The sequence below is a fragment of the Sparus aurata genome, chromosome 24 (genome assembly GCF_900880675.1).
Source record: "Sparus aurata chromosome 24, fSpaAur1.1, whole genome shotgun sequence".
Taxonomy (NCBI): domain Eukaryota; kingdom Metazoa; phylum Chordata; class Actinopteri; order Spariformes; family Sparidae; genus Sparus; species Sparus aurata.
In genome coordinates, this window is record NC_044210.1 from 9,712,178 (window position 1) to 9,728,434 (window position 16,257).

The following is a 16,257-nucleotide window of genomic DNA, read 5'->3' on the forward strand; positions in this document are numbered from 1 at the left end:
TTCACACCTATTCTCCAGTCTCAAAGTCAAAGTCTCTAGGAGCCACGACCTAAACCCAACAGGAGTAACACGAAGCAAAACAATTTGCTTTGGCCTTGTACGATAAGTTAGTGAGGAATTAGTCCGGGAATATCAGATGCAGATGGCGGACACAGCTTCTTCTTCTTCTTCCCCTTCTTCTTCTTCTTCTTTTTTACCTGCGAGTGGCAACAGCTGATCAATCATGCAAGTTAAACATTTGCTGTGTTAGAACTTATTGGGAACAGGTGTTTCCAATCTCCCGTGAAGTGCTATCAAACTTTTTGGAAAAGTGTGACCAAAATCTGCTAAGTTGAGGATGCTTTTTTTTTCGGAAAAATGCTATATTGGAAAACATGCATAAAAATAATGATAACAGTAACATATTTAAAGGTAACATGGCTGGTGAAGCTGATATCGATTAGATAAAAAACGCCTTGTGCTGCGGTAAAAATGTAAAAGTTGACATTTTGGAGATACGCCCACGACTTTTTTGCGTCCTATCGAAAAAACGCACCGATCACTCACACGTCAACGCAACCAATGTTTTCAGCGCACATGTGTTCGTCCCCAGCTGTACATCCAACTAATAACCTCATCTAAAAGTGGACAATGGGGTCCGTGACGGAGGCTGTGGCGCTCTGCTGCCACATGTAGGTGGCACACACTCGCCTTATTAGCCAGGTCAAACATAATCAGTGATAGACACGGCAGCGCTGCTTAATTATGGCTGGCAGCTGGCAGCGGGGGCCTTCCTTTAGGGGCCGGGTTATGCCCATGCATGAACCCCCCACCCCCAATCCCCTCCACGCCGACCCTCCTCCTCCACCACCGCCACCCACCCACACTGCCCCAAATGAAGAATAAATCTAACCTCCCTTTTGTTTGGAGTGAAGCATGTGGCAGCCCCTTCATTTAAAGCAAGGATAAAAATGTGGACAGAACTCGGGATTAATAGAGGGGAACGGGGCATTAAATTAGTGTAATTGCGAGCTAATATGGTGCATGAATGTGTGTGTGTGTGTGTGTGTGTGTGTGTGTGTGTGTGTGCGCGCAAGCTTGTGTGTTTGTGTGCACGAAGGCAATAAAAAAATATCCCTCTTACAGGAGCAAAAAATAATTTTTTCCTCAGAACAAACCAACAAAGCACCTGAGCTATTAAAGGGCTCCGATTTTTCAATTTTCACAACGCCGGGGAAAAAAAAAAAAGCCAGGCAGCCTGTTTGGCCGCACTTTGGGTGACACGACAGATGTATTCGCGAAGGAAGCTTCCTCCCAACTAGGCACAGCGCATCCCGAGAAGGCGCCTAAGCTCCTGTCGCAAACAGCTTGTAAATCTGCACTTAAATGAGAGCGAGCGAGAGACCCGCTCCTGCCTGCCCGCCCGCCTGCTGCCTGCTGCGTCACTGAAGAAATATAGCTTCATGAAGTTTTGCATCCAGCACAAAGGGGAGAAAGGAGCGCTCACAGGCGCGTACACTTAAAGATTATATCGCCCCTATGATAAAATGCTGCTCGGATCAAAACTCGAAACAGCTGTGCGTGGAGGAGACAGAAGAAGAGAGACACTGCTTGAAGCCGTAAGCAGTTGTGCACTCTGATCTCCCAAGGCTGTCTGTCTGCACACACACACACGCACACACTTTCCCCTTGCACATGCAGACCCCCTGATTCAGCCTCCTCTGGTATATTGATCCATTTCATTCTGCCTCAATGAGATGCAGACAGCATCCCAGCGCCCAGACCGCTCATAATCATGATATAACACTCGGCTGTATTGAAACCTGACATAGGAAGGCATAAATCGGATAATGCAGCAGCCGGGGATAATGAGCAATATCAGGTGACATATCGACGTTGTCATGCACAGCCCATAATGAAACATAAATGTGATGTTAGGCTTGAATTGGTACAGCCATGCAGGAGCAGGTGCACAGCTGCAAACACATGTTTTTTTTTTGTGTGTGTGTCCTTAACGCCGCTCCATACGCCGTGAAGGGGGAAGTTGTGAAAGAAAAGGAGCCGGGCACTTTTTACAGCCAGACCTTGGACAGCACTCTATTCACGCCTGCCGCTGTGTGTTTACGTATGGCCTGTTTCTAGATAGTATATGTGTGTGTGTGTGTGTGTAGTCGCAAACTTAAATCCACTTTCCTCTCCTCCTCTGCTCCCTCTGCTCCCTCTCAGCCTCTCCCCATCACATCCCACCGTAGCCATGGCAACTCTCCTGATCGATCCGGTGCCATCTAATACCAAATGTTGCTCCAAACCCCAAAACTTAAACAATCAGGCGGTCGTCACTCACTCGCCGGGCGAGGTGGCGGCTCCAGCAGAGGAGGATGATGGGACTCGGGCTTTAGCTCTTTCGGAAGCCTGTGGACGGCGAATTCGGCTCGATAAAATCCAAAATCATCACTGTCCTCTGCTAGAAATGCGCTTCGCAGACTGACGACACAACTGCTGGCACATGGATCATTTATTTATCTTCTGTTTATTTGGAATTTAACAAAAACATCACATCCCGAGGCTATGAGTACAGGAGCCCAGAACAGCCACAATTGATATTATCTTTTCAATTTTGCGCAATCTCTACATAATGAAATAATCACAGCGGAACAAAAGGTTGTTTCATCTGATACTTAAAATGTTTATAAGGGATCGATAGTGCCATGCCAGCGTGCATAAACTCCGCCTTGACAACTGTAGCAACTGATTTAAGAGGAAAATATGACAAGAGAGTATTGATTATTGATCAACGCATTGTGCAAAAAAGAAATTGGCATTAGAAAAAAGAAAGATAATCACAAGTATGGCCCATTCGGGCTTCCGTACCCGAGGGCTCAAACAGACAAAAACCAAAGCAAACGAAGAACAATCACATTCTTTGTTTGGTGATTTGTCCCGTTTTCAAAACGTGTTTCTTTATCTGGCTTGCCTCCTTTTGTTTTTCATTTCCTCGACATACGTTGTCTCGTTATGCCGGGATTGGTTGGTTTTATTATCTCTTGATAAAAAGCTCAATTAACCCGTTATCGTGGAAGAAATCTGCTCTGTTATCTCGACATACAGAAAAAAATTTACATGTGATCTTACAATAACATCATTTGGGAATAGAAAATTGTGAGTGTGACCCATTTGGGCTTCCGTAGCCGAGTGCTCAACACATGGCAACTATGAAAACACGTAAAACAGACGAAACAGATCCATATAAAGACTTATGTATCGTCTGTTTTTGAGGCATGTTTTGTGTTTGTTTGTCCCATATTTAGTTGTACACTGTGATTTTTGCAGTGCACTTCCTTATTTGATGGGTGAATTTTATACATGCTGAACACTTATTGGCAAATTGCTCAACATGCTATCTTCATTCGCTTTTGTTTTCGCAGGTCGCAGTGTTTCCAGAGCCTCGGCATAATACCAGTGAAACAAAGAAAATAAAATGTAATACTGACTTTAGTGCCTGCCCAGCAGCTGGAGGGGGTGCATGGGTTTATGTGAAGAGGGATGTGTCACGTTTACTTTATATCAACAGCCATGGATAGCTGGTCAGGGTTCAGGGATCACGCTGTGATATTTCACCATGTCTCCGTTCCCCTAAACTCGCAGTGTTTGTGTCCAGAAGCGATGCCGTCTCTCGTCCGCGGATCTCCCCGTCTGTCTGCGTCTTTTTGTGTCGCTGTGCGCGGAGGGGAAGACGAACGGCAGAAAAACCCTTCCGACGAACCAAAAAAAGCAGAAATCAAATACGGAGCGGAGGAAGATGAGGAGAAGAGGGGGAAACAGGGAGAGAGAGAGAGAGAGAGGGTGAATGAAGAGAAAGCTTATTACCAGAAAACAGATGGCCCCCCAATTCACAGTGGCCCCACGGGGACCTGGAGGGACAACTCTTTGCACCTCCGGGTTACCAGCGCCGCGGAGAGGGGTGGGGCACTTAAACACGACTCTGTGTGTGTGCACTTTTGTTTGTTAACTTGTAAACAAAAAGCAAATTTGTGACATCTCTGGCAGGGTGCCATCCTTAGCTCGATGGGGTTTTTTAAAAGATTTCCCAGGAGCTCGCCTTTAAAAAGACTTTCCAAAATGGATCTCGAACAACAACCCGCCGATGTTTTCCCCTCTTAGGGGCGACTTGTCTCCTCTTTTTCCACTGCGGTTGCTGCGAAAAAAAAAACAAAACCCCACCGGACTTGCATATTCACAGCGGCGGAATAATCCCTTTTTTCTTTTTACGCGTGCGCACATTTTGGCGTCACCTTTTTTATTTCGTCGAACCCGTCACTCAACGTCCGCGCTGAACGAGCTAATGTCACAACATCCATAAAATGAGATCTCACACGCGTCCAAACATTCACACCCTGCTCGGCGTACGCAACTGTACGAGTGGACACGCACACACGCACACACACACACGCACACACACACAGATGACAGGCAGTGAGTGGAAATGAAGGATTTGGAGTTCTATCCCGTTACATTATGCAGCAGATGGCGTTCAGGCCAAGCCCGGCCAGGCCTCTCCCAGGAGAGAAAGAGTGAGAGGGAAAGAGGGGAAGAGGGAAGATGGGGGAGGTGTAGAGAGAGAGGGGTGAGGGACAAAGCTGTTGTCTTTTTTTTTTTTTTTTTTTTTTTTTTACTTTGCGTGAACGCACGTGTTTGTTTCCTATTTTTCTGACGGACTCCCTCTTGGGTCGCCTGTGGGACAGAATCCTCCTCGTCCCCCCTCTCTCTTCTGTCCCCCCCTCCACCTCTCTCCTCACCTCTCCTCCCCTCTCCTCCCCCCTCCTGCCCAGCTGAGGCTACACCTGAGCCCAGCCACGGAGGCCCCGACCCCAGCTGACCCGCCGCCAAGAGGAAGGAAGCAAGAGGACAGAGGCGGGAAAAAGGTGAGAGTGGAGGGAAGGGAAGGATCGTGGTTAGGCCGGAAAGCTGCAGGTGAAGAAGCGGAGGGAAGCTGCGTTTGCGTTGCTGAGGAGGATTGTGAGCCTTTTCAGTAAAGCAGCTGTACACCTCGACTAATTTGAACACAATTTGCACACACATGCACCGCAGTTGACTTGATCAAATGCCACAATCAATACGCACACACACACACAGATAGACACACATACAAAGCGGCCTGTTAAGTCCCCCCAGATCTTTGCCCCCGGCGCTTTTTGTTTTGTGTTTTCCGAATTAATTGAGCCAACGCTCAAGTGTGGGGCCAGATGTCACTGCGACCTGTGGGGATTATTAGAAATCTGTTTCCCTCATTGTTTATGCGGACCCCTTCAAAACCCCGACGCCTCGCGCTCTTCCCGCTGAAGTTTTAGTGAGAAACAAGCCCCGAACCAGATTGCTAATGTACAAAATAACAGTCTGCGGCTCCAAGAACGGACACGGAGCCTGGATATCGACATGTGGGACATTCTGGGACTTTTCTGTCCCGCCTCCAATGACCATAGTCAGTGCCCAATGACCACCAGGGGCCCCCTGATGCCCTCCCGGTTTGGCCCGAACAGCGCCATGCTCCTTGGCAGAGCTCTGGGCCTAATGAACTCATCAGCCAGCTGGAGGCCCTGGATGCAGGGACGGGGGCCACTTGGGGGAGGCTGAGGGGCCGGAGGGAGAGAGAGGAGGAGAGAGAGGTGCCTGGGGTGCTAGGTATGAGGAAGATGGAGGTGTTCGGGCGGCGGAGGAGAGCTCACCAACTTGGTAAATGAGGCAGGTGCACACGGGGGCTGGGGGCCAGGACAGGAGGGTCAGCAGCAGGCAGGAGGGAGAGGTACGGGAGGCTGTGGGGGTGGAGAATGTAGGTCTGTGCTGAACAGGACGGGATGGAGGGGAAGAGATGGAGGCAAGGACCAGATTTATGACCCTGCGGCTCCAGCATGGTGATAAAACTCTGAACATAAGCAGCAGCGGGCTTTTGGAGTTTTGGAGTGCACTTTTAAAGGGGTTCAGCACTTTTATGTTTTATATTCATTTTATGTTTCTTTACATTTCCCTTTTAAGTTATATATTGTGACAACAGGCTTAAGAAACAGGCTTGACTCTTTCTTCAGCTAGCCTAGCTGTTCCCCCCTAGTCTCTGGTCATTATGCACAGCTAAGTTAGCTAGCTGCTGGCCATAACGTCACATTTAGCACCCAGACTGCGAAGTGTGTAGTGTCTAACTCTCTGCAAGAAAGCTGCATCAAATGTTGAAATTTTGTTGAAGGTCTAAAATGGCTACAGACTGAGCAAGACTTTCTCACTTTGAAACAAATCACAGCTAAACACTGTAACACATCAGAGCCCGTTCACATTTGCTGAAGCAACAGACCGGCTCGGGTCGTTGCTACAGCTAAAATTTGAAATGCAAAGCCCGGCGACTTGTAATCCATATTCACAGAGAATTGATGCTGACATTTTTACATCGTAACCGGAGAGTCAAAGACGTGTTTTCTGTGCGAACTGCCGAACACAGCTGGGTCGTTTGCTGACCAATAATGCTCTCTGACTCTGAAGTCATCACACTTATGTCGGCGTCATCGACAAGACGCTCCCATCCTGCTCGCTGCACAATCGACAGACTCATCATCCTTCCTCCCTTCGCTGTTCACTCCCAAGTGTAATCTCTGGGCTCCCAGTGTGTGTGTGTGTGTGTGTGTGTGTGTGTGTGTGTGACGTCCATGAGAGAGAAAGTGAGCACCTTTGTGTGTCCATATGTGTCTGGGTGGCGGAGAACGCGCTGGGCGCCCTGCTGGGAGCACAGATGGTGCCGAGGCCTGCCACGGCAGCGCTGACGATGGCCACATTCTCACATGGGACCCCCAGCTTTCTGGATCCCACACCTCCTGTCCAGGCCTGAACTGACACCCTCCCCCCCCCCCCCCCCCCCCCCCCCCCAAACCTCCCCCACCCTTCCTCCTCCTCCTCCTCAACCACACGCACACAGGGCCAGAGTCCAGGCCACTGCCTATTTCACTACCCTGGAAGAAAAGACAGAACACAACACATGGACAAGTTGGCGGTCACACACTGCCCAGAGTGTTCCCCTGTGCGTGAGTGTGTGTCCCAGTGATGTAAGTGATGCAAATGCGAGGAGAGTTCTCAGATTTGGAGTCTTTTTTTTTTCCCGGAACTAAAAATGCTCGGCCGCTGAAGCAACTTCCACCAACCTCGCGAATCGGCCTTCTCCCCCCCCCCCACCCGTTCGTCTTCATTTTTGCACACCTCCATTTTTCTCCTCTCCGGCCTCTAATTTCTCCTCTCTCCCAGATGCCCCCTGTGGCTCGCCGTCCACCTGAGAGAAGCCTCATACATCTCCTGACAAAGTGACTAATCCTTCCCATTTCACAGCTCCATCCCACTGCTCCCCCGAACGTTCGGAGCTGTGTGTGTGCGCGCCCGTGTGTGTGTGTGTGTGTGTGCGTGTGGTAGGTGACAGGTGGGAGTGTGTCACGCGAGTTCAAGGTGTTTTTTGTTGTAACAAGCGGCTCAGACAGCTGCGGGCTCTGACTGATTAGAGGAATAACTCCATTACAGACGTCTCATCAGGGCGACTTCACTTTATGACAGCTTCTTCAAAGTGACGTCCACCTACACACGGCAAAAAAAAGAGGAAAGGGTATTTTTATGCTGTCGGAACACGATCCTTTCAACAAAAAAATAATCAGCTTTCAAATTTGCATCTTATTTTCGGCTGAAACTCTGTGATATTAGGCCTCAGCTGCATTGGCGATATCAGCCCCGCAAAGAATAATCATAGCCATAAATCAGTGGACGGCTTCCTGTGTGTCTGCCTGTTCGCAATGATTATTCAAACCCCGGTCAGAGCAACCCGAACTGAACTCGTGTTCCATAAAAGTGGTCTTTTTTTAAAGGGATATTTCACCTTGAAATGTATAAAGGAAGGGGGTAACAAAAAAAAAAGAAAAAAAAAAAAGGTGTAACAAGTTGGATGCGTTCGTTTCCAATGAAGCAACCGCGGCTACGTCTGGTTTTCAGGTAACCTTGGGTCTGAAATGTTCCTTTAATTCAATAGTAATGGTGTTTTTGAGCACATCGAGTCGTGTGAAAAGGCTGTCAATGGATATAGAGATAGAGCACTCATCGCTCCTCCTGATTCAAAGAATGTGCACATACATACTCTGAAGGCTATGTTAGGTGAGTTTGGCGCAGCAGTCTGTGAACACAACACTGACCTCACCTCACACATTATGCTCATTTTCAGAATCATAATTCTACAACAAGGTTACTACTAGAATAGTTCACGTGCTTTAATGCTCACAAAAACATCAGTTTCCTCAAGGTGCCCCCCACTATGATTATACCCTACGTGTACGGTAGTTACCATGAAGTTTTTCTCGTTTTCTAATAAGCATTGGTTGACACGATACATTTGGTGTCAGGGTGAAACAGACGCTGAAAATAAGTCATGTGGTCTGTTATGTTTTTTTTGTTTTTTTTTTGCAGAAATGGACCCAAACACAGGACACGAGACAACGGGAAGTAGAATAACAAGGTCCCTCTAATAAACTTTACTGGAGGTGGATAAGAAACTGTTGGAGCAACACGAATAACTAAAGGCGGCAGGAATGTTCAGGGGAAAACAAGGGGATAAGTCAGGGACGATACAGAAAATAAAGAGAAATCCAAAAGGCAACCATATAAAACAAAGAGCAAGCGGGAGAAGCACTCTACAAAAGGCATGAGGGCAGAGTAAATAATCAACTAAGTGAACAGAAATAAAAGAGGAAAAAGGACAAAGGAGCATGGAAACTGGGCAATATACAGGTGGAACCGAATGATGATACTCTCCCAGTTGTGTCCTCCAACACCACGGCACATTCTTGCGCTAATCGCTGCAATGCCTGATTTGGTCTGAACGAGGCCTAAGTGGAGCTTTTTAGCTGGAAACAGCTGCCTGCAGCTGGGAGCTCACCGAAACAGTGAAGTTGTGGGCCATAAAAACCACAAGAATGTGCTGAAAGATGCTAAAAACTAAACTTCAGAGTTGCGTCAACATCTTTCACATATAAGTCTTTAATCCGTTGTTAAAGGAGACCTACTATGCTTTTTCTTTTTTTCCCTTTCCTTTAGTATTTTCTAGTTCATGTTCAGATAAAAGATCCTGAAAGTAAAAAAGGTCAACAGAAGCTCCTCTCTCCCACAGAAAACACAGCTCTTGAAACGCCTCATCAGTAGCCCCGCCCTTAACTCTGTGACTTTGTGACATCACACTATGTCACCATGTCACTAACTACTTTAGCAGGTGAGAACTGCTTTAGCACAGCTGCTCTGTTGTTGTTAGCGGTGCTGGGTCAGGCGTGTGTGAGCTGACCAATCAGAATAGAGTATTCAGGAGGGAGGGCCTTAAAGAGACAGGAGCTAAAACGGAGAGTTTCAGATGACAGTACAAGAAAACTCAGACCAAAATGTGATGCAATAATATGTCTTGTTTGTGTGTTTGTCTTTTTCCCCCCCAGTCGTGTTTTTTTACATTCACACAGTCGCACATCTGATCGCTGCCCCGCGTCACAACAAAGAGTGTGACTTAAAGTGAGATTCAGGGCACTTAAACAACACGTCTAACACAATCCACTGAAGTCTTTTACCAGCAGCGTCGTGACTAAACCAAGCGTCATCCTCCTGACCGAAACCGCCGCCCTCTGATGACTGCACCACCCCGCAGTTCTCCTCCCTGCCTCCACAGTCAGTACATCAGCTGTGGGATGTAATTGCAGCAGGCACACACAAAACAGCCTTGGAGGGGTCCTTCATGTCTTTGGCCGAGGGCCTTGCGGTCTGAGGAGGGGTCCGGGGCGTCGCAGACCACCAGGCATCTCCACTTCTCCGTCTGTGGAGCAATTAGGGTGGTGGGCCGTGTGTGTGTGTGTGTGTGTGTGTGTGTGTGTGTGTGTGGAGCGTGTGTGTCCGTGGGCTCCAGCTGTCAGGAGGCCTCTGTCTCCTGGTCCTGACATGTCTCCGATACACCCCGCTGTGAGTCTCTCTGTGTCACACACACACTCCGCGGACCCGGCCGGAGCCCAAGGCGAGCTGTCGGTCATCTCACACACATGTGCACATTCACTCTCTCTCTCTCTCTCTCACTCACACACACACACACACACACACACACACACACACAGTGAGTTTTCACTGATATGGTCCTTCTGGCACTGTTGTAGTACTTCTCTGTCTCACTCACCGACAGTGTGTGTGTGTGTGTGTGTGTGTGTGTGTGTGTGTGTTTTGTGTGTGTGCACGCGGTGGCAATAAGCATGGCGGTGGCTGCGGGCCACGGCAAGTCATCCGTGCTTCCCCTTATCGTTTTAATCACCTCGTTAGGCGCAGCTAGTCCCCACACTCGCTGGCCACTGCCCCTCCTCTGGAACCATGCCCTCCTGACCCAGCGCTGGTGATGCCACCGGGCACTGGGAGGCATGATGGTGGGGAGGAGGACGAGGAAACAACAGGAGCGGAGGAAGAGAGGAGGAGATGAGAGAAGAGAAAAGTTGAAAAAGGGCAACATCTCAACTCCAAACTGGCTCTTTTCTCGGGTCACACAGAGTCTGGTGTCAAATATTTTGGCAACTGCAGATTTCTGATCCTGTATGATTACTCGATAATAATTATATCGAGTTTCGTTTGGATGTATTTGCTTTTCGAGAGGCTGAAAAATCATCTTTGCACACCTGTGTTCTGCACAAATTATCAACTTTTTATGACCTATATTGACATTTTGTGTGTGTGTGTGTGTGTGTGTTGTACTGTTGTTAATAGGCCTGTAAAATGCGTAGTGTACCTTTAATCTAACATATGATGCATTGTTAAAGATGACACCAGTGGTTCCTTAAAAAACCGAACAGCTCCATCAGCGAGACTTCTCGCGTGGTTTTATTTTGAATAAACGTTGCAGGGTGAAAGAGCCACAATTCTATAATAGTTCTCAAAAAATGAAAGATTATAGAGAAAGTCCAGGCAAAAAAGAGACAATTTGGAAGCAGGACTGTGATTTCTGTTATGTATTGTCTCCCTCCAGCTTTACCTTGTGACTCTTCCTCTGTCCTCAGACCCAGAAAGAACCTGGGAAACCTGAGAAGAGGAGGCCGCGCAAGATAACCAGCACACATCACTGCATTAGTCACTTCTGATCATTTAAGTATATTTAGCTTTTAACACTTCTGTACTTTCACTTATTTGAATGCAGGACTTTAACACTGTTGAGAATCATCCAAAACTACAACCATGGCCACGGATATATTGGAAACATGTCAAAGAGTATAAAAAGGAACATATGTAGGCATTAAACGAAATGTTAAATGTGAAAAAGTACAATTAGAATGATCAATTTAAAAACCTGATGCCACATCTTAATCACCCGGAAAAAAGTTAAGTTATACAAAACAGATTTAGGTGAAAGAATAAAGTCCGACTAGTAAAAACTATTAACAGTGCATCGTAGATTTGTATCATTTACATCAGGAATTATTAAAATTATTCACAACCGAAGGAAAAACAAGTGACTCAAATATTAAAAAGTGTCATTTTAATTTTAGTCGACACTGATCCTGTCTGAGGGAAATTAAAATGCGATGCTTTTATTTTTTTGTTTTCCGGAAGCTTAAAGGACACAAACAGGTAGTCTCTCACCTCATCTCATCTGTAACCGTTAATGATGGACTTCTGGCCAATCAGATTTTAACTTGAAAATCTCCCCCTCTCTTCCTGTCTTCCTCTCCTCCACCTGCACTTTACAACACACACACACACACGCACACACACACACACACACACACACTCACTTAATTTTTTAATCATTACCATTCACTGAAAACCATGCACGTGCACAAACTCACAACGCGGACACACGTTATTTGCTTGATTATTTTGTCCCCCCCCCCCCCCACACACACACCTCCGTCTCCATCTCCACCCTTTATCATGCGCACATCTCTTGCTTTTTCCCCTTGCCCACTACTCCCACGGGAGGGGAGAGCGCTCGAGGGTTGAGGGGCGTGAAGAGAGAGGAGAGGAGAGAGGAGAGAGGGAGGGATGGAGGAGGTGTGTGTGTGTGTGTGTGTGTGAGGGAGAGAGAGAGAGAGAGAGGGAGAGAGAGAGAGAGGGGGCGGTGTTAGACAATACCATTCCTCAAATATATTCCATCCCCTCCGTCCCTGAAGTGAGCCTTTATTAGTCGGGATCGTTTGGATCTTATCTCGCATATGACACTCCTGCTCGGAAGAAGGGGGAAAAAAAAGAAGGCTGCACACACACACAGGGGCAGGATTATCTGCGAGCTGACGTCCTGACACGGGGAGAGCCCCCATCGCCTTATCTCGACCCCCTTCATCTCCATCTTCCACAAGCGGATGGACGAGTAGCCCTGGCGCGCACTTTTTTTTTCTTCCCTTTTTCCTCCACTATCAGCCCCATCTATTGTCCTGCCATCGCCGGGATCAACACTTGGAGAGAGGAGGAGGAGGAAGGGGGGGCTTGACTTGCTTGCTCCCGATACACATCAGTATTATCTTCTTCTTCTTCTTTCTTTCTTTTTTTTTTTTTTTTATCTAATCGACTAATCGTCTTAAAAGTGCTCCGGACTGTTCTGATCTCCTCCCGTGCATAAACGCGCCTTTTGACCCCTCCTCACCACCACCACCACCACCACCCCGACGCACGCCTCGATTCCCCCCCATGTTGTTTCCAAGTTCGCGGCTGAGAACGTAAAAAAGTAGTTTGTTTTTCTTGTTCGTTCATGTTTCGCTCCCAAGCTGAAGGCGCGTCTCTGTCACGTCTGATGGTGGTTCGGTCCGGTGGAATATGAGTTAATCTGGAGTGTTTCTAAACTTGGTTTTTCCAGACATTTCATCCGCCTCCAAACTCTTTGTCAAGGTGAGTCTTCAAATGTGGGGAAAAAAAATAAAAATAAAAAAATCTTGAAAACAGCTGATAAAAATAATTAAATAACGAGTGAGTTTGTTTTTTTTGTTTTTTTTTAAATATTCGTGCCTATATTTACGAATTTGGACATTTTTTCGTGCCACTGTCACGTTTTTATTGGACTCCCCTCGCTTTGTATTAAAAAAAAAAAAAGGCACAAAAAGCTCCGCTGGTTTCAGGTCCAGCAGATGTCAACATTATTTTTGCCGTCTTCTGCCTCCATGCTGTCAAGTCACTCCGGCCTCAGCCAAGCAGATGTGTTCATCACACTGTGACAGATGGCCAATTCTGATTATGTTAATTCACAACAAAAAAAAAAGAAAGAGAGAGACTCTCCTCCAGAAATCATCAAAACTCACGTTGTGTTTTTTTTGGTTTTTTTTTATGAAGGCAAACAATTTTTTTAAAAAATGAAATCGAAACATAAATCAAACAAATCACGTTAAAGATGTGATGTTGTGTTAATTGCTCCTCTGTTTTTAAGGCCTCGAGCGTTCATAAATTAACCATTACCCTTGTTTTTTTTTCCTCGAGGCATTCATTTTTTATGAAGTTTAATGTTATTATGCAACGAGCAGGAGTCTGCCTTTTGGATTCATGGAGGGGCCCTGGCTCCCAAACAAGCACCCGTTTAGGGGTTTTCTCATATTGGGGGGCCTCAGGGTGCCAGAAAACACTACAGACAATTACGTTTGATTGAGATGTTTTACATTATTTTGGGGGGTTCGATCGTAAATGTTAAGATGAAATGCATTTTAAGCTCTTATTTAGAAATGAAAAAAAATAATTAGAGAGGAGCTGGAATCAGTGTTTTAATAGTTTCTGTCCACCCCACAGGTTCTTCAGGAGGAGCGACCGCCAACACCAGAGAATAAAAATGATGCTGAGCCCGGACCAGGCTGAGGGGGACCTCTCCTGGACTCAGTCCGACCCGGAGTCGATGCTCAACGGCCTCAAGTCGGCCGGCTGCACCTCGGACGAGCCGACGGAGGGCGAGGACAGGGCCAAGTGCAAAGCCGACCAGCCCCTGAGCAGGGAGGAGAAGAGGAGGAGGCGGAGGGCCACGGCCAAGTACCGCTCGGCCCACGCCACCAGAGAGAGGATCCGGGTGGAGGCGTTCAACGTGGCCTTCGCCGAGCTGAGGAAATTACTCCCCACCTTGCCCCCGGACAAGAAACTGTCCAAGATCGAGATCCTCAGACTGGCTATATGCTACATCTCGTATCTCAATCACGTGCTGGATGTCTAAAAGCGGCCCCCCATGAGAGAGAGAACGGTTGGGGTTGGTTTTAGGATTGGACTCGAAGGCGCATGCTGTGCGTCAATTGGGTATGGCAAGGTTTGGCAGCTCGGGTCGACTGATGACGGGGATTTTTTTTTAAAGCAGATGCCAGGTGTTTTTACAGCTGATGCAAACATCCACTACTTTAGAATAATCCGCTGATTGAAAAAAAAAATAAATAAATAGGGGAAGAAAAGTCAAAGTTACGCACACACATGTGAAAAGTTACAACATCCAAAAACAAAAATAAACATTCTAATTAATTTAGTTGGGAAATAAACACATTACATCCCAGATTATCTCTTTGCACATCTGTATTCAGTGATGTTCAGGTTTGGTCAGCAATCACAAACTGATGTGTGGTCGAACACCTGTGACACACGAGCCCCCCTCTCGCCTCCACATCCGGAACTCCATTAACATTTCTGCGGTTTTTAATTAAAACAGCCTGGCGCAATTAAAATCCTCGCAAACAACCACGAGTTCAGCCCTGAAATGAGTCGATTATGAATCCATCCTGTCTCCGGCTGCTGTTGCTTTGCCATACCTGTATATATGACTGAGCTGAGCCCCTCAGCGTGAGGTCCAGTGTTGGTTGTGATGGTGTAAAGTTGTCGGGAAAAACTATTCCGAGTCCAGAACCGCCCCACTGAACAAAACAAAACAAACAAACAAACAAAAAGCGTCAAGCGCCGGAGTCGTTTGAGCTGTTTTTAGATGCAATAATGAGAATAATGATTATTTTCCGTTGCACAGTGAGGGAGGCTGTTCCCGACAGAGGAGCCCCCCCAGTAGAAAGGTGATGGAGACAAATGTGGGAGTTATCCCGAAGAAACTTTAATTCGATCAAACTACACAAACGATGTATTTAAAAGTCCTCTCCTCACTGCATCGAATAGAAAACTAACACTTTGGGGCGAAAAAGGGATGTAAAACGAGAATAGCTGCTTTAGATCTAGTTTAGACGATGTTTTTCCGTAAAGGAAGGAAAAAAAAAAAGATTCAATGCGTAAGTGCCACTTATGACATATGAAATTGTGACCTTAATCATGTTTTATTTGATTTTATTATTTTATTTCAAAGTGTATGGGATTATTTATTTAATTGTGTTGATATTTAAGGCTAATTTATTTATGTTATGATATCATAGGCTGGCGTCTCTTTTTGTATAAATGTATATTGTTTGTCGCTTCTATATTTTAGGCTGTGAAATTGAACTTGGAAAAAAAAGTGATGGTGTTCTACTCTTACAAATGGCACTTTCTGTTGATCCATAACTTATTCGTTTTTTCGATGTATGTTCGATGTCCATTTTTGTTTTGTTTTTTCTTTTCTAATTAATGTCACGTCTGTTGTCTATCAATAGCAACGATAAGCACTTCAACGAGGGGCTCAGCTGCGCCCATAGATGTTTTATTTCCCTTAAAATCTGTTGTGTTCAGAGGTTGCTCGGAGAATTGGGCTGCTTAAAAAAAAAAGAAAAGAAAACGTTCAAGTTATAAATTTGTTTCACTGACAGAATAATGTACAAACAGTAACAGATTCAGAAGCAAACCTCTCTTTGTTTTTGCTGTGACCAAAAAAAAAAAAAATAATGATAATTTCGAAAGGGAAAAAAAAAATTGTCTGAATTTATTATCTTCAATGTTTTGATGTTTTGGTTTTGATTTATTTGTCTCTGCTTTGTATGACAAAAATTCAATAAGTAATTTTATAGTGAAGAAAAGAAAAAAAAACATATCCTCTATCCAAAGATTTTTTGTCTCTTCAGGGTTGTGTAGGCTACTTGTTGCTTTATGCAGATCTTTTTGTAGTAGAGGTATCGTGTGACAGCTGGTTTCTAATGGACAAACTTTTCATATTTTCCGGTGTTATTTTTAATTAAAAACGGAAATACTTGAAAAAAAAAAAAACTTTCCTGTCTTGAAAAATTTATTTTTTAAATAAAGTTGTTTTTTGTTTTTTGAATCAGAAAAAAAAAAAAAAAAAAAAAAAAAAATGAGCCAACAAGCAGCCTGTGGCGACATTCAGCTGATTGCATTGATGGATGT

The 16,257-nt window shown here is 45.8% G+C and overlaps 1 protein-coding gene across 1 annotated transcript; it reads left to right on the forward strand.

Annotated features, from left to right (window-relative positions):
* The first annotated feature begins 12,094 nt into the window (after positions 1-12,094).
* On the forward strand, positions 12,095-15,932 carry LOC115576731 (helix-loop-helix protein 2-like). Its single transcript, XM_030409286.1, has 2 exons — positions 12,095-12,876; positions 13,762-15,932. The coding sequence occupies exon 2, from the start codon at positions 13,802-13,804 to the stop codon at positions 14,171-14,173; it is 372 nt and encodes a 123-aa protein (XP_030265146.1). The 5' UTR covers positions 12,095-12,876; positions 13,762-13,801; the 3' UTR covers positions 14,174-15,932.
* Positions 15,933-16,257: the final 325 nt, after the last annotated feature.

Bases quoted from the DNA above. Each gene is read 5' to 3' on its own strand.
- LOC115576731 (XM_030409286.1), top strand. From the start codon at position 13,802: ATGATGCTGAGCCCGGACCAGGCTGAGGGGGACCTCTCCTGGACTCAG.